General features: G+C 36.2%; 1 protein-coding gene across 1 annotated transcript in view; it reads left to right on the top strand.

Annotated features, from left to right (window-relative positions):
- Nucleotides 1-11,515, top strand: part of LOC139733239 (procollagen galactosyltransferase 2-like) — a 50,653-nt gene extending 39,138 nt beyond the window's left edge. The window contains exons 5-10 of the mRNA XM_071644082.1: nucleotides 1,684-1,803; nucleotides 4,173-4,362; nucleotides 6,076-6,208; nucleotides 7,022-7,149; nucleotides 7,900-8,103; nucleotides 8,600-11,515. Of these exons, the coding sequence (XP_071500183.1) occupies nucleotides 1,684-1,803; nucleotides 4,173-4,362; nucleotides 6,076-6,208; nucleotides 7,022-7,149; nucleotides 7,900-8,103; nucleotides 8,600-8,960 (1,136 nt within the window). The 3' untranslated portion in view covers nucleotides 8,961-11,515. The remainder of the gene's footprint in view (nucleotides 1-1,683; nucleotides 1,804-4,172; nucleotides 4,363-6,075; nucleotides 6,209-7,021; nucleotides 7,150-7,899; nucleotides 8,104-8,599) is intronic.
- The last annotated feature ends 13,481 nt before the right edge of the window (nucleotides 11,516-24,996 follow it).

Genomic DNA, 24,996 nt, shown 5'->3' with positions numbered 1-24,996 from the left:
GTAACAGCCAGCACATGCAGTCAGACTCACGCCTACATACGGTACAGCGATTGTCTTCTAAATTTACGAGTTTGCCCTTCATCGCGAAAACCTCTCCGCGCGAGAAACTCTCACAACAGTAAATTTTTCATCACTGAGAGCTCAAGTGCCCGGATGCTAGCATTTTCGATATTTTCTCCTGGTGATTGACCGGAGTGTTTTTACGTGTAAAGTTAATGGCCAAACCTGGAAGAAGGAAAATATCCACTCATATATCCCGCTGTCATTGACGACCAACCAAAATAACAACTACAATTGCCCAGCAAAACTACCTCATATGGGTAATAATACACTATATTTCCAAAGCATTTTTCAATGTTGTGAATGCTTTTAGTAGCACTGACACAAATTGAAATTCGGTTACCACAGTGTTTGTTTTCAGCATCCCTTTTATTTTGTCGGATTAAGAGACTAGCTTCAACCTTTCTTAAGCACACAATACAAATGATTTTACTTAAACTACCATTTTTTTTATAGTGGACCTGAAACCCTGATTTACACCATCACAAAGTAAAGATTATGCATGAATATCAATAATAACTTCAGACCAATTGACTGAAAATCAAGTCATTGTAGTGATATGAATGTGTTCCATGCCATGCCAACCTTTTTCTTCAGAAGAGGATGAGTCCTCCTCAGTATGTGTCTCAAGTAGAGTGTTTAACATGATACCTGGGGCTGACCTAGGAATTAGAATGAACTGTTACAGTATTTACCATGCAGACACTCCCTATTTCTGTGTTCATTCTGAGTGAATTCCCAGATGTCACTCCATGGAGATTGTTAGATTTGGTCAGGATGTGAGACAGTCCATGACACTGGATGCAGCAATTTTTAATCTAATTGTAGGTTTTCTTACCAAAGAGGTGAAATGACTCAAAATCAAATCATGAGAGATAGAGAGAGAGAGAGATAGAGAGAAGGAGAGGAGAGAATGTGAGATTGATTGGGAGAAAAGATTTGTGCATTAAAGTATAAAGGAACATGTCTGAAATTTCTTATGAGAGGCTTTTATTTCAGGCTTGTATATTAGGCAGTTAAAATTTTCATGAAATCTGCAAAAATCAGCAGCTGAGTAAGTAATGTGGTGTTTCTGTTTTCATGTTGTGTGGTTAGTTGATTTGTTTCAATGGTGGACACTTGTCGGAGTTGGCAGTCATTTTCCCCTAAAACATCACTCAGCCAAAATTACTGGTATGTGCTGATGTATCAGACAATGCATTGCCATGGTAACCACACTTTTTACCCAAACCTTGTGGAACTCAGTGTCAACTCTGTAATTGTACAGTAAAGCAAAATTATTCTGTTTCCAATTCGACAAGTGCACAAACTTGGTTTTAACGTCATTGCCCTCATGACATCACATACTATAAAGCAACACTAGGGGCGGGGGTATTAATCACCTTCAGTGATAATTCTAGGGTTTTTTTGCATCATAATTGTTATAGGCACTCTGCGATGTATTTGATTACCATATTATGCATGCTTTACAATTACTGAAGACATATTACTTTCAAAGTAAGACAAGCATGTATATATTTGCTTTCGTGCCCAATTCAGCATGTTTGGAAAAAATAATAAATGATGTTCAGAAATATAGCAACCTGCCGTTTATAAACATTTATTTGTGATCTATTTCTTCAGGTGTACCTTTTCACATCTTGAACACGGATCATTTTGGTGCCATGCTGGTCCCTCCTGAGACCCACCACCCCCTGAAAGAAGAACTGGAACAGATGGTACACACCAGACTTGAAACTATGTGTAAGTTGAAAGATGAGCCATACTACTATTTATAAATAGGTACAGCATGTTTCACAAGTATATCAAGTTGCTTCATCTGTATGAAGCACTGTTCAGACCCAAAAGAAGTTGTTGATTTTCACTGAAAGAGCAAAGAGGAGCTAGCAAGCTTTGTGACTCACAAGGCTATTTCACAATGTTTGTCTATTTGACTCTTTAAATGCCATTGATTTTCTGGCAGGATAACAAGCCGGATAGACAGACAGCATTCTTCCATAAATCATTGCAAGATGGAGGTTTGGAGAAAAAAAAGTAAAACAGTTGAGACCATATCATTATCAAGTAATCTTGGATCATATGCATCATTCTTCAATGGACAAAATATTATTTTATATTTTTCTATATATTTGATGCCAAACATTAGCAAACAATAGATGCATGATATTTATAAACCCAATGTAGTGTTTTGTTTGATAGATACTTTATTTTCTGCAAATCAATATACATAAGTTACATAATCATGAAAATGCAGGAAATATACAAAGTAAATTCAACGCAAAGTCGTTTGACTTGCATAAACCACGATACATATTAAGTACATAATCATGAACATGTAGGACATATGTAAAGTAAATTTAACACAGTCTTTTGACTTGCATAAACAACGATATGAAAGAAATTTAATATACAGTATGCATGTCTATGCAGCAGTGATTCAATAAGAATAACATTTATAGTTAAGAAACGATTATGCAGAGGGCCGCCATTATAAGCATTGCTTGAAAAGATGGCCGGCCCGAGGAAAAGATAAGGACGTACTAAATTCGTAACAATATAAATTCTGCTGCGAAGGTAGCAGGGGAAAATAAACTCTGGTGTGTGATGGTGGTGGTGGTGAATGTGTGTGCAGGTGCTTGAGGGTGCACAATAGCAGATAGGCTGGAATTTAGAATAGTGAAATTGGTTTACTGAAAGAGGGGACGATATGCGCTGTTGCTATCAGGAGACCAACATTAGTTATATAATTTATTTGTTTTTAGTTCATATTTGAAATATACTGTAATAAAATGTACTTCTTTAAGTTTGCTTTAAATGAAAACAAGGAGGCACACTGTTTCAACTCCTCAGGAAGAGTGTTCCATGTATCCGGACCTTGATGTCTAATCGACTTTTGAGCAAGTAAAAGCTTCGGATTGAAGTGAAAATCATGGGAACGACGGGTAGGGTATGAGTGAATATGGTCATTGGTTACGAGGGTATTATGAAAAAATGGTAATGCATTTCGAGTGTGTTTATACATAAATATGGCAGTTAGGTATAAATGTATATCATGGGCCTTCAAAGTTTTTAGGCGATAAAATATGGGGTCAGTGTGAGCCAAAAAATGTGAATGTGTGCATATACGAAGAGCCTTTTTCTGGAGAAGAAAAATTGTGTTCAATTTTGTTTTGCTACTGTTGCCCCATACAATATTACAGTACATTACATATGGTAAAAATAAAGTGTTGTATAACATAATTAAAGTTTGATCATTAATTAAATATTTTATTCTTCTTAAAACACCAGTTGCTTTAGATATTGCTGTTGTAATATTCTGAACATGAGTATTCCAAGTGATGTTTGTATCCTTTGCAATGCTACGTACTATCTAAATGTCCAATAATTTGTGACAAGCTGTGAATAGGATGAGGAAAGCAGAGAGTGATTAATGGTACATAGATTTGAGTTTGCACTGTGCATATGAAGTTCAAAGACACTGAAAGTGTAAAGGTATTCATAGCTTGCTAGCAGTGGGCTCATTGTTGATGCTGAGGAAAATGGCTGCCACGAGGGGATGCTGTTCTAGGTAGGCTAACCTTCTTGGCTATGCGAGTCTAACCAAAGTACTTTGTCTAACTCACCTATCTATAACTCACATATGATAACTTCTGTTGTCAGGACTATACCAAAATCTGAATCTCAGGTTTTGAAATGGTATTTCATGAATGTTAAAATTCCTGAGTTCCATTTCACTCCCTTGTGATAGATCCTTTGGTATGTTTCCTCCCACACCAGTCAGCATCTGCAGAATGTTTTAGTGACCTTGAGGGGGAAAAAAAGTATATTTGAAACAGAGTGGTTTTTGTTCTAGTTGTGCTGGAGGGTGCCAGAGGCATTACATTTGTTATATGTTTCATATGTTGATGTATGTGGGAATATTCGCAGTCATCCACTTTCACCTCTAAATCTGTCTTTGCTCAATGAACAGAAGAATAAAGAGAGTCTTGAATGAATGAAATGCATAGGAAATTACATTGTAGAAGTTCCTTACATTGTAGATGTAAGTGCAACAAATGCGCTCAAGTGAGTAAGAGTTAACCAGTATTCATTTGTTCTTTTTGTCATCGTAGTGGAGGATGATACTCCCATGGCAGTATCCAAGTACATCACCCTTCCAATGGAGAGGGCGCCAGACAGGATGGGATTCGATGAGATCTACATGATAAACCTGGAGCGTCGGACTGAGAGAAGGAAGAGGATGATGGCCTCACTGGCACTGCTCAGGATCGAGGCAAAGATCTGGAAAGCTGTGGATGGCAAGTAAGCTAAAGCTTAGACCATCAAAATAGTACAGCTCTTTCTGGGTTTTGGTGTTGTTTTTGTTTTGTTTTGTTTTGTTTTGTTTTGTTTTGTGTTTGTGTGTCTCCGTGTCTTCAGTCAGTATGTTCTTAGTTTTGTTCATAAGTTTTGGTGACGGATCAAAGCTTGAAAATAGAACTACTTGTCAATGGACCAAATCTTTAAACAAAAGTTGAGTATATGATTCAATTAACTTGGAACAAATACCCAAGCTCTGAAATCACGACATTCTTATGTTAAGTAGTCCAAGACGGACAAGGCATAATGAAAATAAGATATTATTAAGCAGAGGGGAGAAGATATGAGGTATGAGATTTCTTCAATTTGTCTGCCCTCTGAACAAATGAAATTTTTAAGATTGCAAGGGCTGATCTATATTTTAACAAACATGTCAGAAAAAAAGGAACCAGTGGCAATCAAACCTGTCATCTACTGCTTACTGCTACTGTCGGCAACCAGGGAAAGCCTGGTGGTAGTGTTGGTGCAGTAGAGGACAGTTTCGATTCCCGCTAGTTCCTTTTTTCCGACATGTTTATTAAAGTGTAGATCAGCAGCTGCGATCTTACAAATTTCATTTGCAGGCCTACAGAGGGCAGACAAAGTGAAGAAAACTCATATCTTGTATCTTCACCCCTCTGCTTAATAATCTCTTTGCTTTCATATGTGATTCCTGTTAAACCATCAAGTCCCGAGGAACTGAGCTGCAAATTATCATCTTTTGATTGTTAAATTGACGACCCAGAATTTTGCTGCATGTCTTATGCTGAATTACGATTAGATGAGTGGTGGATTTGGTTGAATTCATCAAACCTGCACAGAATTGAAATAAAAATGTATCAACATTTCTACTTTAAGAAAGAAAGAGCACCTATTTCACAGATGTATAGAAGAGAGATGCATACAGATATATCCACAACTCACCGCTGTTGCACACAAAAATGTCTGTGCACTTATTGAAGACATGCCACCATTATGATTTTAGAGATATAAAATACCTGGATCACCTATTTGCCTGTGCTGTATTTCATGCATTCAAAAGCTTTACTTCAGTGTTAATTTCTTGTCGCTTTTGAGTGAGCAAGATATACCATCACTTCCATAGTGTGCTGTATAAATTTCTGATTTGGTGAGTATAGAGTTGATAGTGAAGGTCAAAGATAGGGCAGTAATTATTGCTTTGTATACCATGCTTACCGGTATTCTTTGTGTTTCAACTGGCAGATGGCAGACAATAAGAGCATCGAAAGACAAATAGATGGACAGATAGATAGATAGATAGATAGATTTGATAGATAGATAGATAGATAGATAGATAGATAGATAGATAGATAGATAGATAGATAGATAGATAGATAGATTTGATAGATAGACAGTTAGATGGATAGATTGATTGATGAATTCAAATATGATAGAGATACATGAATTTTTTTAACAGATAAGTTCACAGACAAATAAATTAAGGCTGTATTATGACAACAAGAATGAAATCTGCTCTGAAGAATATTGTCTTAGAGTGAAAGGGATGGATCAAATGAGGGAAAATTGATAAAAGAAATAACTTCAAATGAGTTTCCTCATTTTAAGAAACATTTTGTGCTTTGTGTTCTGTAGTGATATGGCTTTTCTTATCTCTGAACTTTTATCAGTTTTTCTATGCGTTGTTGTCTTTTCCAGACAACTTTCACCAGACATGCTGAGGGAGATGGGTATTGACATGTTGCCAGGATACGCTGACCCCTACTGGGGTCGAGTGCTGACCAAAGGGGAGATTGGCTGCTTCCTCAGCCACTACTACATCTGGCAAGATGTGAGTTACAATTACCTTCTGATCTCCTGGCATGTTATTCGTAAAAAGTCACCAAAATGACAATGGCTTGATGACAAAGTGCATTCATCTTGTTTTCATGGTAGATGTGGAGTTTGAATGGAAATTCTGTCATGAGTATGTCATTTTTGTCCTAGTTTCAGGATGGCAATAGCTCCTATCATGGGGATAATGAAAAAAAAAAGAACAACTGGTAGCTGACAGTGTTATTTTGTTTGTGAGTGTGGAAGTAGCACATGACTGTTGGATGTTCCATCATATTATGCTGCATTGTACTGAATACTTCAAGGTGTTTGTTTTATTCCCAGACCAGACAGAAGAAATACCCCCAGTGAAGTTCACTTGCACCTAATATGTCTCATGTCTGCAAGAAAACATTGTTAATGTGACTCTGACATGCTTGTAAATATTCCAAGACTGTGCTTCCTTGGTTCATGTATACTCTGCCATTTGACAGAGCTCTTACAATATCCACACCAAACGAAGACAGCACTATAAGTGAAAGTCATGAAGAATTGCACTTGTGCAATTCACATGTTATATGACTTTAAGATTGAAAATTAATGCCTTCCCCTGTTGAGAAAGTGTTTGTTGAGTGAGTTTTGCTACAGATATTAACTTTTTTTATCGACAAGGCTGCTATCTCATTTGTATCAAGCTACTTGAAGCTGACATTGCTAAAGGCGAAGAATCAAACTTTGGCACAGGTTGTACAATATAAAACTCCAGAATTTTACAAGTTCAAACTATATTTTTTCATTGTATTGATTTGTCTTTGTCATTTTTGGTCCGCAGATGGTGGCCAGGAACTTGTCACGAGTCATCGTGTTTGAGGACGATATCCGCTTTGGAGGGCGTTTCCGACCCCGAATGGCCAGCATCATGGCCGAGGTAGCAGCCCGCAAACTTGAGTGGGATCTCATGTGAGTTTTCTCTCATAATGCTATCTCTGTATGCGATGTCACTCCATTCAATCTCTCTCAATTTACTCTTTCTCTTGATTCATTCTATCTCACTTCAATCTTTCATACGTCATTGTATTGTATAAACATATTGATATATCCCCCTGTTTATATTGTGTATCCCCCTGTTTATATTGTACGTCTGGTAGAACGTAGGGGGTGTGCAGTGACGGGGACCCCATGGCCGTAAGAGTTTCGGTAGGGGGTCACGGGTCGCATGTGGGTATACTCTTGCTGGGGTAGTAGGAGCAAGCAGTGGTGAGCTGACGCTCAACAGAGGTGGACATGTCTGCAGTGTCTCTCCGTGTTTGGTAGCGTATTGTAAAGTCTTGTATACGCTGTATGTATCGGCCGGTCGTGTGGCGAGTACAGTTGTGCATCGTGTCAGGCGACGAGCCCTGACGGTTAGCCAGCTTGGCAAGTACGCTAATAAGTTTTCCCCTTCGCATGCACTACGATTGTCATCTCGGTGAATTAATGATGTTGACTTGATGTGATGATGCGATGTGATGTGATCCTTGTGAGTTTGGGTGAAGTGTCTGCGAACATACCCAAAAAAGATCCCACACCGTAACTGGAGAAATATTGTTGTTTTACAATATGTACTGTGAGTATTATCTTCAGAGAGCATAATCTTTTGAGCATGATGAGGAATGTTTCGTGTTTGTTTTTTCCTTCCTACTCTCTCACTCTTTTTCTCTCTGTCTCTAGATATGTTGGCCGCAAAATCCTTCACATGAAGGAAGAAGAATACCTACCAGGGTCCAGCCAGCTGGTCAAGCCTAGCTACTCCTACTGGACACTGAGCTATATGCTGTCACTCGAGGGCGCCAAAAAGCTCCTTGCTCAGAAGCCGCTTGGCAAGATGGTGCCAGTGGATGAGTACCTGCCCATCATGTTTGACAAGCATCCGGAGTGAGTAGAAACAGACACATTTAAAACTGCCGTTAAAATGAAAATGAGAAGCCAAATTGTAGCTGCCATTTTTCTATCTTTGTCAAATGTGAAGCAGATTATTGTTCAATGCCATATGATTCTAGTGAAGTGATTGCTAATTATTTGTACAGGTCCAGTAATTAGATAAATGTTAACAAAAGTAGTAACATTCTGTGATGACATACTGACCTTTGATCATTATATTAACCATGTCAAAGCTAGTCTGGACTACTGTGATTATAACATGATAGCTGTGTCTCTTCTCACTATTTCCTCAGCTTTTCAAAAAAGAATTGCATTTTCTTTCATATATGGGATGAATTCTCTAGACAAACTACTCAAATGCAGTGCATTCAACCCATTGCAACATATTTTCTGACTTCTTGAAATCTGGATGGAGGACAAGATGTCAGTATTTCTGAATGAAAGTCTCTTCAAGTCTTCTACATTTGTTCAAATCATTGTTATCTTTCAGGGAGGAATGGGCAGTCCAGTTTGAGCCAAGAGATCTGAGGGCTTTCTCTGTGGATCCTCTCTTAGTGGCACCCACCCACTACACCGGGGAGGAGAACTACATCAGTGACACAGAGACCTCCAGTATTTGGGAGGAGCTGGAGAAGGCTAAGAAGGATGCGGGGAAGCCATCGGCACGGCGACAGAACGAGACCAGCTCAGGGGAAGAGACGGGTGAGACCAAGGTGCCTGCTGCCAAGGGGAAGAAGACATCACAGGACCAGAGGAAGGACACACCCTCCACTGTCAACCAGATCAAACAAGAGGGGGAGAGCAGTGTGAGGGAGTCTGGTCAGAAGCATTCCGTCCGGGAAGAATTATGACAGCAGCCGGGGAGCAGCCATCTTGTGTTCACCACCAGCACTGAAGAAAAAACCCACCGTTAAACTTGATTTTGTTGTCCATCAATCTCATCCAGATGAGCAAATTCACTGAAGTATCCTAGCTAAGCTCATCAATGGAAGTAGATCAGCACTATCTTTTGATATGAGATAAAATCCTGCCCACCTTACTCTGGTTGCATCCCAGAATATCAAGCGGAAGGCATGTGTACCGAAAGGAAGACTGCTGTGATTACTTTACTTGTGCTTGGTATCAATTATTGATGTTAGATGTTCATCCTCAATCAACAATTTGGTGGGTTTTTTTTCCCTCTATCTCTGGTTTGATAACATTCAGCCTGGATTTGATATCATGTATTATATTCCACATGCTAAGAATCTTGCTATAGGATTGGTCAAGAGCTGATCATGTGATAAAGCGTAGTTTTGCCCATCACATCACCTGAGAAGAAAAGTTTGTTACACTCTATGATGATAGTCTTTTGTTTCGCTGATCTCTTAGTCCACATAGTCCTAACGAGTGATATAACTTACAATTTTGAGTACACGCGAAATAAAAGTGCGTTGCACTGTGGTCTATCATTTGACCTGGGTCAAGTGAAAGACCACAGTGCAACGCACTTTTATTTCGGTGCCACACGCGCGGGGTACGGAGCAAATTCGTTGTTTCGTCATCTACGCGCATACGTCTAAAAACTACGTAGCCTAAGCCATGAGGATACCTAAAGACAGCTAAAACGGTTTCAGAAGTGGAATAAAATGTGAATATGTAGGACCCTAGATGTGGAATATAAAGCAAATAATCAACTTTTAGTTTTAGGCAATGAGACAAACTATCACTTCCTCGGCGATCTGAACGTGTACGCTATCTTTCCTCAGCTGCGCTTCGAAAAGATAGCTACATCCAGATCGCCTCAGAAGTGATAGTTTGTCCCATCACCTTCACCAACGTTGATTATTTGCTTACTACTGAACATAGAAACTGCCAATTGTGAGGTTTGCCACAAGCAGTAAGTTGTAAAGACGATAAAGCATTGCATATTGCAAGAGCTGTACTTCCTTTTTATTTCAAACTGCCAACTTAAATTCTTTTGTAGAAATCATGAGGGAGAACTTGCATTTGCAGATAGTAGTGATCACAGTTTTTTTCATCCGAGTTAAAGATAATCCTTGTACAGCAGATCTAAACAAATTTCCCCATGTCAGCGAATTATGGTTTGCTTTGCTATGACTCTGGGTAAATGTAGGTGAAAAACACAAATCAAATAAATGTTCGTTCTCACGCGATTTCATTGTGAACCACCTGAAAACATGCTTGGAAGTATATACTTGATAAGTCCTTATACACTGCATTACTCAATACTCAATACTCTGAGAGGGAGGAGTAAAGAATATTCAGTGCTTGCTAGTTTGTAGTATTTTGTTTCCTTACCCGTTATCCCCTTGGTAGTACAATTGTAGTTTTGCATTTTGAGTATTATGTATAATATCATACTTGTGTCAGCATAGTCATAATTTCTTGTCAACTCCTTTGAAAGTATCACATCCCTAGATGCTGTTTACACAGGTTGCATCATTGAATAAATTTATACTGTATTTATTTTTAGATGTAAATATCTGTACGATTTAGATTCTTTGAATTTGTATCACAAATGTAGTGGACTTTGTTGAATGCAGGGTTTTTTTGTTTTCTAAAGCAAACATGTGATAAGGACTAATGTTATGATGGATCTTTTGTATGTTTGATTTATCATAAACCCTGCATCACAAAACCTACAAAATGTCTTACAAATTGATTTCTCAGTATGCCTGAAAAATTAATGCATTTTAGGGCAGTTAGGCTGATTTGGAGTGTGATTTTTTTTTTCTGTCATAGTAAACCTCAATTTGAAATTTTGAACCATGAAGTAAACTGCAAGCAGTCTTCTTATTACAGACCATTCTTTTTTCCCATTTCAGGTTAGATTTCTCTGTTTTTCACCCATGCTGATCCTTACTACTGTGAACATGTTGTCTTTGAAAGCTCACAGAAGCTTTAAAAAGAGTCAGCAGTAGCTTTTACACTCTGACGTAATCATGAATAGAAAGTTGTTCTTATTCATTAAATTCTTCCATCGTGCCCATGGTTTCTTTTGTCATGACTACTAATACGCTGATCAATTCAGTGCTTATTTACATCGATGTAGGGCACTTCGTTAATCAGTTACAACAGAAGGTTGTGTTTACCAAGCTGTGAGATAATTAAACTCCTATCTTTGCTTTATACACAAATAAAGAGTGGCTCTGCTCTAAAAAACAAAAACAAAACAAAACCTAAGCCCCTTTTATCAGAATTAGTCTTTGTACATGCTTAATTTTCACCATTAATTTGAGTTTGATATAGATCATCCCATCTTCATGGGTAAAACATCTTTGAAAAACTCCTCTTTCAGAATTTTACTGTTTAAAAATCATATCCAGCAGCTCTTTGTTGGGTTTGTGATGCAGGGTCATACATATAAGTATGTTTTAATTCCTGGACGTTCGTGTCAGATCTATGCCAGTATTTTATTTCTTGCTCACTTAGTCCTTCTGTACGAAGGGTTCAAGAATCTTTTTTTTTTTTGCTACTCGTAGATGCATTACATTAAATTTGTATTTACATAATGTAGGATAAAAAAAGAAGAAGATGATGTCACACAAACTTTTGTTCAGTTTACGCAGTATGTCCTGGGATGTCATCACCTTCTACCAAATCTCTGATATACGGTATTCTTGCTGCTGCCAATTTCTATTTGGAATTGAAGAGCAAAATGGCCGAGGGGGAGGGTTGAATCAACCCCCCCCCCCACCCACCACTAAACATTTTCCACAACCATTCTGCCACACGAAATATTTCGACTGCGCCACTCGCTGACATTTTACTTTCAAGTCTTGCACACTTTACGACACCATTTTTGCGAAAATCAGGCATACCGTTATGACACTGCACAACCTTTTATACATGCTTGTCAGACAGAAAATGGCTCAAAAACATGATTTTGTGTACAAAGTCTATGCAAATGGAGTTTTCTCACCTTATTTAAAAAGATATGATTATTTTCACTTTCATTGGCTGAAATCAATCAAGTTTAGCATAATCATGCTTAGAATATGATCTGTGATAATTTTTGTGGGGAAAAAAAATGATGAAAACAAAAGGTAAAAAGAAAACAAACAAATACATACAAAATTCATAAAACAATAGAATATAGAAGATATTGATTTTGATACCAGATTTTTTTTTTTAAGTACTGTGAAAGTGGATATTTTCCCGCGAGTAATTTTTCGCACTCAGCCGGGTAAGATGGATTTTATGTGTTTTTAATTCCGCGGAATCAGGACTTAAACTACTGGAACATTATGGCATGCAAAACTATTCTCGTGCTTTTTTTTTCGTGCTAGCATCTGGTTGCACGAAATGCACAAAAATTTCCATACCGTGAAAATGTACATTTTTACAGTTATTGTTAGGAATACTACAGAGAATATTATCACCAAACTTATCATTGTAGGAGCTGTATTTTCTGATTGAGAGAAAACTGTTGATTTCATGCATATTTTTAGCATTATTACTTGATGTAGAATAAAATGTAAAAAAGGAAAAATCTTTTCTTTTTTTTTTAGTATGGTACATTACGGCACAGGTAGTGTATGTGCCAATTTTCATGGATCGACGGCCAAGATTTCGGGAGGGGGGGCAGGTTTGATTCAATCCCCCGGCCACAGAACAGCCCAAAAAGCCTGGCCTGGTTAGGGTTAAGTGCCAAGGGCATGTCAAAAGCCTGACTAAAGATAAGTTCCTTGATCAGCATGTAGCTCCATTTGTTGGGCTCTTCTATTCAGCCAGTGGAGTATCAGGCAGAGATCACTCTTCAAAGGAAAAGAATGAATTTAGAGGCTGATCAAACTAATCAAATTACTGTTATATATGCATAATTTTGTACTTGTCATTGTAAATATATTTCTATGCAGTAGATTTTACGATGTGATGAATGTGCAGCAAGTTGGTAAAGCTGTAATTATTCTTGCCATGCAGTGTGCTTAGTTTGGTAGTATCCAGGCTGTTTTAGAATCTGGCATTGCTGAAGTGACTTACATTCAAAGGGATATTTCTTCTCATCTTTGTCTCCTGGCTGACACTGATATTATTTGGAATAAACTGCACACCTAATATTTGCTCATCTATGACTGGTAATTCCTGCTGTGACAAGACAGCCATAAAATGTGCAGATTGGAGACTTATTTCAGTGTTAGGTGATGGCAATACATGCAGCTTTGAACCATTTGTTAAAGAAGAAATTTCAACTCATAGTCGCTATTACCATCTCTAGAATCCAGCATCATATGTTAGTTTATATGCAGCCTGATTTCTTGCCCTCCAGTTATCCCACCTATTGTGTTCTTGCCTTAAGCAGTTTTCTTGCATTCTGTCTATTTATAAAGTTATCTTCCTTAAAGGACAAGTCCACCTCCATAGACATGTGGATTGAGTGAATGCAGCAGTATATAGTAGAACACATCAGTGAGAGTTTGAGGAAAATTGGACAACCTGTTCAAAAGTTATGAATATTTGAAGTTTCTGCCTAGTCACTGCTGGATGAGAAGATTACTACACCTTGTGATGTCACATGTGTACAATGATATAAAGAAAACATTAAGAAGATTCAACATATTTTCATTTTCTCGCATAGTAAAAGAACAATTGACTTGCCTCTTTTCAGAAGGCAGGGGGGAATAATGTTACCCTTAACATACGTCAGTGGCAAGTCAATGAAATGTATACTTTTTTTTCAAGAAATAAAATTTTGTGAAATTCTCTTTATATCTTCCATATATCTTTGTTCACATGTGACAACATACACTGTAACGTAGTAGTCTTCTCATCCGGCAGTGACTGCGCAGATAGTTTAAAAATTCAAAACTTGTGAACAGATTGTCCCATTATCCCCAAACTTTCACTGATGCGTTCTAATAATATTGCTGCATTTACTCATTCCACATGTATATGAAGGTGAACTTGTTCTTTAAAGTGATCTTTTCATTTCCTTGACTATATCCCTTATTACCTCAATGCATGGAGTCAAATAATGTAAATGATGACTTGTCTTAAGAGGGAGCATACAGAATAATCCATCCCAAGGGTTTGTAGTGATTCTGAATGAGGCATGTTCCGAGATGAAGTTGAGGGACTTTATCCCGCCCCCTCTTCCAGCACATCAAATCTTGAGCATAGAACATTCTGTGTATTCCAGACAACAGAAGAGATCATCTGTTGATACATACATTAACAAATCAAAGTGATCTAAAAGTAATGTATACCTAGAACTTGGATTGTTTATGGAAAACATTTTTTGGGGGTAAAATCACATATACACACAACCTTACACAGCCCCACTATCTTTATATCTTATGCATAAAATGTGTGCCCAAATTTCCTGCCCTTATGTATGTGACTGCTTCTCTTGTTCACAATCAGTTTCATGTTCATCCTAGGGAAAACATTGTAAGGGGTCCATTATCTCATGCTCATATTTCTCCAACTAATGCACGTAGTTGACTATCAAGCCATATGATGGAATTGTTTGATCTGTGTCTAAGTGCTTTTGAACTTGGTGTCACATGGAAATATATCTTCTGCTAGATGATCCAAGGAGATATGCAATTACTGTGCTGAATCATATTCGTCTGTCAAAGAATTCTGAAATAAACATAGAGAATACAGTTGTAGTTACTTTTCCATGAAAAAAAAAAAAAAATATATATATATATACACGCGGGGGCTTTTTCTTGTCTTGTACTCTTGTCCAACTCTTGCTCCCTACCCCGCCCTCGAAATAAAAAGAGAGTATATTAACAGGAAGTATTTTCTTTCACTGACCAAAAAGTTCTTTGTTATCATGTAGGCATCAGGAAGCAACTTAAATACAGTTCGACCTCGATTATCCAGCCTCCTTTTATCTGGAAATCTTTATTATACGGACGCGTTCACGGAGTGAAGGACTCTTTTTTTTTTCATCCAAAACTTGAGAAAAAAAAAACAGTGACTTTAAACTTAATTAAAATTTCTACAAAACTCACACGATTTACCTACAATATTCCCGACAGAACCAACATGAATTCACACCACATTATCATCGTAAAAGTAAGCAGTCATGATCTATCGGGACTACAATTTTGTGCAGGCTAGCATAGATTACACCACCGTTGCGGGGTACGCTACCTGCCTAGCTGCCAGTGAACTGGGACGGCAGCTTGGACGGCAGCTATATACATTAACATTGTGTCTCCCATATCCAGCCAATTCGCTTATCCGGATGAGCGCCGGTCCGGACATGGCCGGATAATCGAGGTCGAACTGTATTGCATTTGGGCAAAGAGATACCAAGAGTAAAACATAATACCAAATATGTTACTAGTATATTTATACCCAGCTCAGTTTGTTAGTAAATCCCCTCTAGGACCTACTGATAGCAATAAAGACTTTGAATCTTTTGTTAACAGCAGTTTAATGTAAGTAGTTCCTTTGGTGCTCATGTTTAAATGTTTACTAGTTATAGTGCAGTCATGCTTCCGACCATTTAGCATAAGAAAAGTGTTGTTAATTCACATATGGTGAAGCATTTTTTATCTTTCATATTTGTTGTTTTGTTTACATTGTGCCATTTTTCTTTGTATCCCTTGTAAGTCACATAATTTCATCTTTGTCAACTGTAGAGTGCCTCAATGGCCCAAATTCACTAAGGTGGTTCAGATTTAGGCCATGGTTTAAATTAAGTCCATGGACTAAAATAAGCGTAAGAAAGGTGTACCTCTGACATGCGCGTATTGCATACGCAATCTGTCACATGTATTTATGCAGAAAAAATTTGTATTAAAAAAAGTCTAAATTAAAACCACCTATGTGAATTCAAGCCAATGTGTCAATGGAACCGCTGCGCCTTGTCTGATTAAAAGTGTGCTACCTGTACAAAGAACATTTGATGTGTGTCTGAATATGTTCTGTCTGTTTAACTTTTAAGTAAAATGAGTTTCACTTACCTTTATTTGAATATTGATACATTCTGTTCTCCAGTTTTAATGCATGTATAAATTACATCTGCAATACGCTCAGGAGCATCATAAATGCATGAAAACCATGTACAGAATGCATGGCACACACATACAATATACATATTCAAGACTGTTGCTTTTAATGGTAAGTTTTGTTCCCATTTTATGTTCGCATTATGTCACATTACTGCTCTGCTATGGAGTTTCTTGTTCATTGTTCTCATGGATAGATTTATGCTGGCTATGTATAGCCATCTTTTGTTTGGTTGATGTAGGGTCAAATCTTGTGGCTGATTACATTAAGCAATGATTCACATAGATTTTTATTTGATTTGAAATGTGGGTTTATATGTTTAGATTTGATATGGTTTATGAATGAATCATTTTATATCTGGTTACAGAGAAGACAGAAGAATCATTCTATGCATTTCTGGTTCTCTTTATTTTATTCCAGTTCATTCTATTTCATTGTGCTAACAGAATTAACTTCAGCCTGTGGCTGTATTTTGCTAGTCTTTTCGGATATAGCTCAGAACATTGAATACATACAGTTATAGTTACTCACTGTCGAGAACATTATACAAAGCAACACCATGGAGAAAGCATAATCATTACAAACGAGAAAAGTTCTACATCAATATAACTAATGAATGAGTACATACATGATACTTTTGTATTCACACCACTTCTATTGATTCAAGTGAGATATGAAAGCAATCAATTACATTTGAAGTTTCATGCCACTCTTTTATGTCAATGTACCATAAGTTCCTTAAAATATGTCATAAATTTGCACAACTCAATATCGTTGACATTCCACAAAATAAAAACTACAAGAACTTGAATGTCATAACAGTTGACAAAGAGCCTGGAGGAAGATTTTTGTGTGCTATCTTTTATGCATTACATGCATCTAATGTCTTTGAATAGCCTTAATGCTGTGTGTAGATATGAAGGGTTTGCTTGCAAAAACCAATAAGTCCATTTTTGAAGATTTTGAAGTACGATCTCTGTCATAAAGTACAAAATAATACCTTTTAAATGATATATTGGTCACTACATATAAAGGTATATTTTTGAAGTTATGGTCAAAAGAAGCAAAAATTTTCGTATTATTCTCTTTATTTTTCTTGACCTTTAATCGCAAATATCTCCATTTAGCAAATATGGACTTATCAGTTTTTGCAAACAAACTCTTCATATATATACCAAAATCTCATAATTATATTGCCAGATAAGTCAGATACTTCGACGTAAGGGTCCATGAGTTAAAGCGAGGCTTTGATATTTGCATGCTCTCAACACGTTTTAATACAAGAACTCCACACTAACACACAAATAGTAATATCTGTTTTACATGTTTCAGTGAAATGGATAAATGTAGTTTTGTTGTGTACTACCTATAGAGTTGTTGCACTCATTAACAGAGTTTATGTAAACTGATTTTCCAGATAATCCAATCTATTCTTATTTCAGTTTAAAGAGTCATCAACTTGCAACATCCAAATAAAAACACTAGTGAAGTTTTACTCTTTGGATGTTTCAGGAAAACAGGCATTCATTTGCTGCAAATGCAGCCAATGGCTCATGGCTTAATGGAGTGTGGTAACGGCTGAACAGCTACATGAATGTGTCCTCAGCATGTAGAGACACGTTGCAGTTGTCAAGGCAGTTAATAAGTAGTTAAATAATCATTTTCTTAATGCAAATCTTAGGGTTCAAAAGACATTTATTTTTCGATAATACATGCAGTAGAATTGCATTCATTATTTCACATGTCATTCTCGATTCAACCATCAGACAGTTAAGATACGGCTAAGTTCAGGTCAGATTTGATCATTGCTTAACCCATTTTCAGTTTTCCTCTACAGTGGTTTAATTTGAGAAATATGTGAGTATCAAAGTCAACTTATATGCACAATGGTCATATTAACAACCTTTCCCACACATTAAATTGATACCTGTAAGTCTGTAATCTGTATATGAGCATACACAAAGAGCATTCATGCATGAAACAGATAAAAAAAAAAAAAGCTAATTTTCTGGAATTACAGTGAAGAAGATACATGCTTCCAAATAAAGACTGCAGTGTTGCTCAAAACCAGAAATATCAAACCTCACACGAGTCGTCCCTAATTCATTGAGAAACGCCTGACAGTCCAGTTTGTCTGTTTGGAGGTATAGCAGAACCTCATAGCGGTGAGGTTTCTCATTCGTAAATCGCCTGGGCACTCCATATGCTAGAATATCACCAGAAAAGAAACATGTGTCTTTATTTGTTTTTATTCATGTCCATATACAATGACATGCAAACCAAGCTCCCAATCTAATCTTTTCAATGTGATCGCTGCAAAGAGTGGTATTATATACAGGACAAAGAGACTCCTATGTCAGTTTCAGTAAGGGTTTTTTGTGATTATAATTTCAGTTTAATTCTTTGCATTTACTTCCAAATGGCAACACAAATTCACCAGAGCAGATTTGTGTTTTCATGTCTATTTTTGTCAAGATGACATATACATTCATTTATAGTGAAGTTATTGTTTGAAGGGTACACCACTGAAGCATTGCAATTCAAAATTAAACATGCAAATTTAAAGTGAAAAATTGATTGAACATTTATTTCAATATCAATTTCAAATTTTCACTAATTTCAATCTAGTGTGGTATTAAGACCGTGTTTAAGCATAATCCAGCCATCAGACTATAACAAACTAGATATCAAACCATTTGAATGTCTTCAAATGTGCATCATCCATCTCAAAACATCATTTAGGCTACCTCACGTCTATAATATTATGTTCTGCAAAGATGATGCCTTATATTTTTATGTATAGGACCAGTCATTAGGCATTTCTTGTTATTTTTGTTTGTCTGTTCATCTTCTGCTCATTGCTGCTGTACCATTTTCAGTTGTTTCACATACTAGTAGTGACCTACATGAGAAAGACATTTCAATTAATGATTGCATAGGCTCTTTCGTACCCACCTTGTATAGTATTAGCCATCAATCTTTCATATTTGCCATCATGCAGGTTTGCTCCCTGGAGTATGACAAAATTAATACATTCATTCCAATTGTCTATATACACTCAGAAGAACATGCATCACAAAACATATTAAAAGCAGATGATGAAATACCAACATAGCAATTACAATTTTAAGAATAATATCATGATACAAGGGATAAGCTAGTGAAAACAGGAAAACAAATCATGACAACCCAGCATGCTTCAAAGTATCTACTTGTAAAAAGAATGAATAGACAGATAACAACAAACAATAGAGCTTAAATCGTGCAACCTGTATTTCTATTCTGTATCAATTAGGAGACGGCTACATCTAACCTGCAATTTGGTAGGCCCTACCCAAGGTACATGAGCAGAATTCTGCAACTCGGCAGATATGATAGACCTTAAGATTTGCAACAACAATAAAAAAAACACACAACATGCTCTACTGTGTAAAGTTTGACATGAATATGAAGTTATTATGATTATAATCATCAAAATCATAATACATATTACAATATATTGGTCATTTATACCATTACTCCACATGCTTATGTCTAAAAGATAGAATAGTTTGAATCATACACCAAGCAAACAGGAACATACTAAGGACTGTCCTGTCTTGGGCAATACTTTTGCTATAAAACAATACATGTACTGTGACACTTTACTTCCCTTCCATCTATCCCTCCCGAATTCAAAGAATAGTTATAACTATCTTTGTAAGTCATGGAAACTTACCGCGATGTTGACAACAAGCCACATGAGCCATGGAGCTGCACTTGGATTCTCAGTGGAGGGGTAATCAATATCTACCATCACCAGGCTGTAGAATTCACTCTAGAAGACAAAAGGGCAATGGAAGCACTATTTTTAGCAATTTCCATGGGTACCACTTTGAGACTTCTTAGAAAGATAGTTAAGGTCAAAGAATCACATCACTTAGCTCGAGACTGAGCAATATTTATGTATACATGTACATGTAATAACTTGTTCTAATACCAGTTGCTCTCATTCCCAGATCATCTATACCAATACAGCTAAACTCGTTTGGTCTACATAGGACTGGACCATATGGGATCATGAGACCAAGGACGTACTAGGGGAGCCTATAGTACCTCCTTGGTGGGATCAAACAATGTAAACAAATTGGGATTACGTGCACCAAGTAGCAATTTACCAAAGTTTCTGGACTCATTCTCTAATTCTCACCCTTAGAGCCATTAAATAAGATAAGCCTTCTAAATAGTGAGGATCGATCCCTTTCTTTCTTTTACAAAAATGTATATGAATATATGTATATATATATATACACACACACTGTACACATATATATATATGAATATATATATATAAACACATGTATATATCTATGCACACATACACACACACACACACACACACACACACACACACATATATATATATATATATATATACCCATGGTCAGGATACAACATGAGTGGTGGCCTGATAGCTCTAAACACTGATGTCAGGGCAACAAATTTCATAAAAAGTTATCTTTCATTTTGCCCAAATATAGACAACAAATGTTCAACATTTTATATTTCCTTATACATAGGCCACCAAAATTTCACTCTCAAAGATTCTAGTGGTGTGAATGAGCCACCAGAGAATCATGTCAGTGCATGTTAAGCTCTACATATTCATATAAATATATATATATATATATATATATATATATATATATATATACATATACATATATATATATATATATATATATATATATATATATATATATATATAGCTTAAAGGGTGTACAGTTCTGGTCGAGGTGAAGATTTAGCATTTAACGTTTTGCGAGATATTCAGAAACCACTTCCAAAAACAAGGTGAAACAAAGAGATCCCAATAAAATGAGTGGCCTGTCGCCTTTAATTGTTATCACTTTTTTGGATATCTTAGTCATTTGAAAATCAATTTTCATCAAGTAAACATTTAATCCTTCATAAATTCACATGCTCTTTCATATTTCATAAAAGGTTTCTCATAATCTCACTTAGGAATGTTCAAAACATGAATCCCCACCTTAACCAGTACTGTACAGTCCCTTTAACAGCATCAAGCACTATTCATCAGTACTCAACAAACTATTCCCGACGGTCATAATAATGATCCAGACGTATGTAGATTCCTCTTAGTTCGAGCTTGATGCCATAGGTCTTCACCAGGAGCTGTGTGTGTGTTGTTTGTCCATTGGTATCGACGAGGACCATGACTTCTTTTCTTCTCCTCCTCCTCCTTCTTCTTCTTCTTCTTCTTCTTCTTCTGGTTTTTTTTTTTTTTAACCAAACAGGGTATTTTTTTTGTCTTTATAATTCAACGTTCTATATCACATTATACAAAATGTGGAAAAAGAAAATACACTGAGCTTCAAAAGACATTCTTGAGATAAAAAACAAACAAACACACAAACTATTTCCACAATATACTTCATTTGCTTTTGTAAATTATAATGTGTTTTCTTGCTATTCAAATCTTCCTCTATTCTTTTACAAATTTCTCTTTCAAACAAATGTTGTAAAGTATTTTCACGACATTCTTTTCGGGTTTTATTTCTTAACAGTATATATTTGTAAATACACCAAAAGGCAATTGTCAAAAACAAGTCTAATTCAGTCTCCTTATGAGCTTTTAACAGATGCATTCCTGTTATCTCAAAATCAATATTATATATAATTTTGATTATAACTGTTAGATACGAAAAGAAGATCTTTATTCAAATTACACTCAATAAACGCATGTAGATTATCTTCATCTGCACGGCAATGCTCACATTTTCCATCTCTTTTTATATGTCATCTGTACAAATTCTTTTTTACTGGTAGTACTTATACAAAATCTTAAAATCAAATTCTTTCAATTTGTTTTCTTTACAATAACACAAGTTTCTTTTGAATATAATTATTCATCTAGTCAAATGATGAGTCGAATATCTTTTCCCAGTATATACAACATCTGTTACTATCGGGACAATGTGTACACAACAGTTTGTAAAACTATTTGGTTGAAACATCTTGAATACTTCTTTTCTGCTTTCTTTTTCCTATTCTTATTTTAGGAATTTCTAATGACCTATTATGATTGCTTATCCATGCTTTTGGGATGGCCTGGTGTAATAAAATATAATACAAAAATCAATGTTTGCTTACTTTTCTGTCGCTTAAGTTGAGACAGAATTTCTGGAATGGATATGAAATTACCATTCTTGAAAATGTCTTTGAAAAAACAATTCCATTTTGATACCAACCATCATAATATAAAGTATTTTTATGAAAGTTACATTTTTATTATGCCATAAAATTTCAGGGTCATCCCACTAGACCGACACCCACGAGTCATACAACCCACGAGTTCGACAATGAAAACAGGTCCATGAGTCAAACAGCTCACGAGTCCTACAGCCCAAGAGTTCGACACTAGGCAAATAAAGCCCATGAGACCGGCACTAAGTGACAAAAACAGCCCATGAGTTACGACAGATACAACACGGCGTTTAATGTGCGGTCTCGTGGGCCTTGTTAGCTTAGTGTCGAACTTGTATGACTCGTGGGTGTCGGTCTCGTGACGTGCACCCAAAATTTCATATTGTACTCCATGTACCATGGGTCTTTATCATCATAACCACTTTTTGAAGCTTCTAATATTTCAATATAAAACAATGGGAGTTAATTGTTACTTATCATTTTCATATTCAAACAATCCAAGTTAGAGTTTAGTAACAATTCTAATCCACCAGAAAAATTATACCAATAAAAACACATTTTACTTCATGTTCCTTCCGATGCGTCCAAGCCATTTCAATCGAAAGGTGAATTTTTGCTTGGAAAGGTCGATCATGTTTACGCCTCCTTTTTCAAACTCTTTAATCATAATAGTTTGTTTCATTTTTTCAGATTTTGCTTGCCAAATAAAAGTGTATAACAAATTATTCAATCTTTTCAATATTTTCTCAGGAATTGTGTCAACCATAAGTATATGAACTATCTGACTTAAAGCTAAAGTTTTTACAATAATCAATCTACCAAAAAGGGCAAGTTTTCTTTTTCTCCAATTATCCAAAAGTCTTTGCAATTTCGTAAGTTTGTTTTCCCAATTCAAAGCACGTGCTTTATCCATATCAGGTGAAACATAAAACCCTACGTACTTTGTGGGTGTGTCTGTCCACACTAAATCAAGATCATCGAGTGACCATTTTGACTTGGTAGCTCCCAGCCACATAACTGATGTTTTGCTCTTATTCAATTTTGGTCCTGCTACATTTTCAAATAATTCCAACTCTTTTCTTACTATTTCTAATGATTGTTTATCTGAAACAAAAATAATGTGTCATCTGTATATTACTGTAATAATTTTACTTCAAAATTTTCCTCCATCTTTAAAACAGAAATACCATTTATACACTTATTATTTCTTATTCGGGTCGACATAAATTCTGCAGCAAGCACAAAAGGTAAAGCTGAAAGTGGACATCCTTGTCTAATGCCTCTTTGTATTAAAAAAGACTCAGACATCCAGCCATTTACTAACACTGAGCTGCGAATATCTGTATACAGTATTTTTATCCATGTCTGAAAGATATTACCAAAATTGAATTTGTTTACACGCAAAATCAAAATCAATTATAACATCAAAAGCTTTTGAAAAATCTGCCATCATTATTGCACCATCTGTTCCTTTTCTTTTCATGTATTCAATAATATCGATTGCCATTCGTATATTAAAAGCGGATAATCGATTTTTATGCCTCCGCCACGAAGTGGTGCCGGAGGCGTTATGTTTTCGGGTTGTCCGTCCGTCCTTCAGTCCGTCCATAATGAATTTTGTGGACAGGGTAACTATCAAAACCTTTTGGGGTATCCTAATGAAACATGGCATGTATGTGTATTACTACCTCCCTCATGTTTATGCAATGCCAGCAGGATTATTTTTTTTTACACTTGGTGTATGCATGTATAACCTAATAGAGATTCTCTGGAAAGTTTTTTTTTTTTACTTTTGTTTTTGCCTCAAAGGTCAAAAGGTCAAAGATCAAGTGAAAGTGCTGAACTAAGTTTTTCCTCCATATCTGAGAAGTGGCTCAAGTTATCTTGAAACGTACTATATATTTATGCATGTTCTGCCTGACAGTGATTATCTTATGAATTTTAGGGTCAAAGGCCAGATGAAAATGGTAACAATTTACTATTCAATGTACAGAAATTGCACTTTTTCTCCATACCTTGAAAATTACTCAATGCGCAAACGTATGAATGGGTCAAAGTCAAGTTAAAGTCCTTATATCCCAAATACATGCTCTTCTATTCATCCAATTAAACCTAGGTCAAGGAAGGTGAAAATTCAACACATTTGTGACAAACTTGTCATTTTAATATGTTGCCAATTTTGTGAAAATGTAATCACACATTGCCCACATGTACTAGTAGTATCTAGACCTATTAGGGGAATCATGCATTATGGCGGAGGCATACCAGTCGCCATAGCGACATTTCTAGTTTATATATCCAGTTTGATCTTCGTTTACAATTTCACTAATCACTGATTGCAAGCGTGTGGCTAATTATTTTGTAGTCGCAGTTCAACAGTGTAATTAGTCTCCAATTTTCTAAGTCGCTGATCTCCTTTTTTATCAATCAATGTTATGAGTCCATTTTTTTTTTTAGGTATCACACTTTTCTTTCTCTTTGAAACACTCATTAAGAAAATTCAGCAAAACAAGTTGAATTTCATCCCAAAATGTTTGATAAAATTCTATAGGTATAATACCATCAGAACCTGGTGATTTGTTTTTATTCATTGAAAAAACCGCTCGTTTGCATTCAGCAATTGTTAGCAGACGGCTCGCATTTGTTTTTTCCCTCTTCACTCCATGTAGGAATTTGAACTGAATCGATATACTGATTTTGCTTATT

Source organism: Diadema antillarum, unplaced genomic scaffold (genome assembly GCF_040938485.1).
Source record: "Diadema antillarum isolate AM-2024a unplaced genomic scaffold, OU_Dant_1.0 scf00000024, whole genome shotgun sequence".
Taxonomy (NCBI): domain Eukaryota; kingdom Metazoa; phylum Echinodermata; class Echinoidea; order Diadematoida; family Diadematidae; genus Diadema; species Diadema antillarum.
The sequence above is the reverse complement of the archived record's forward strand: the minus strand, read 5'-3'. Positions and strand labels throughout refer to the sequence as shown.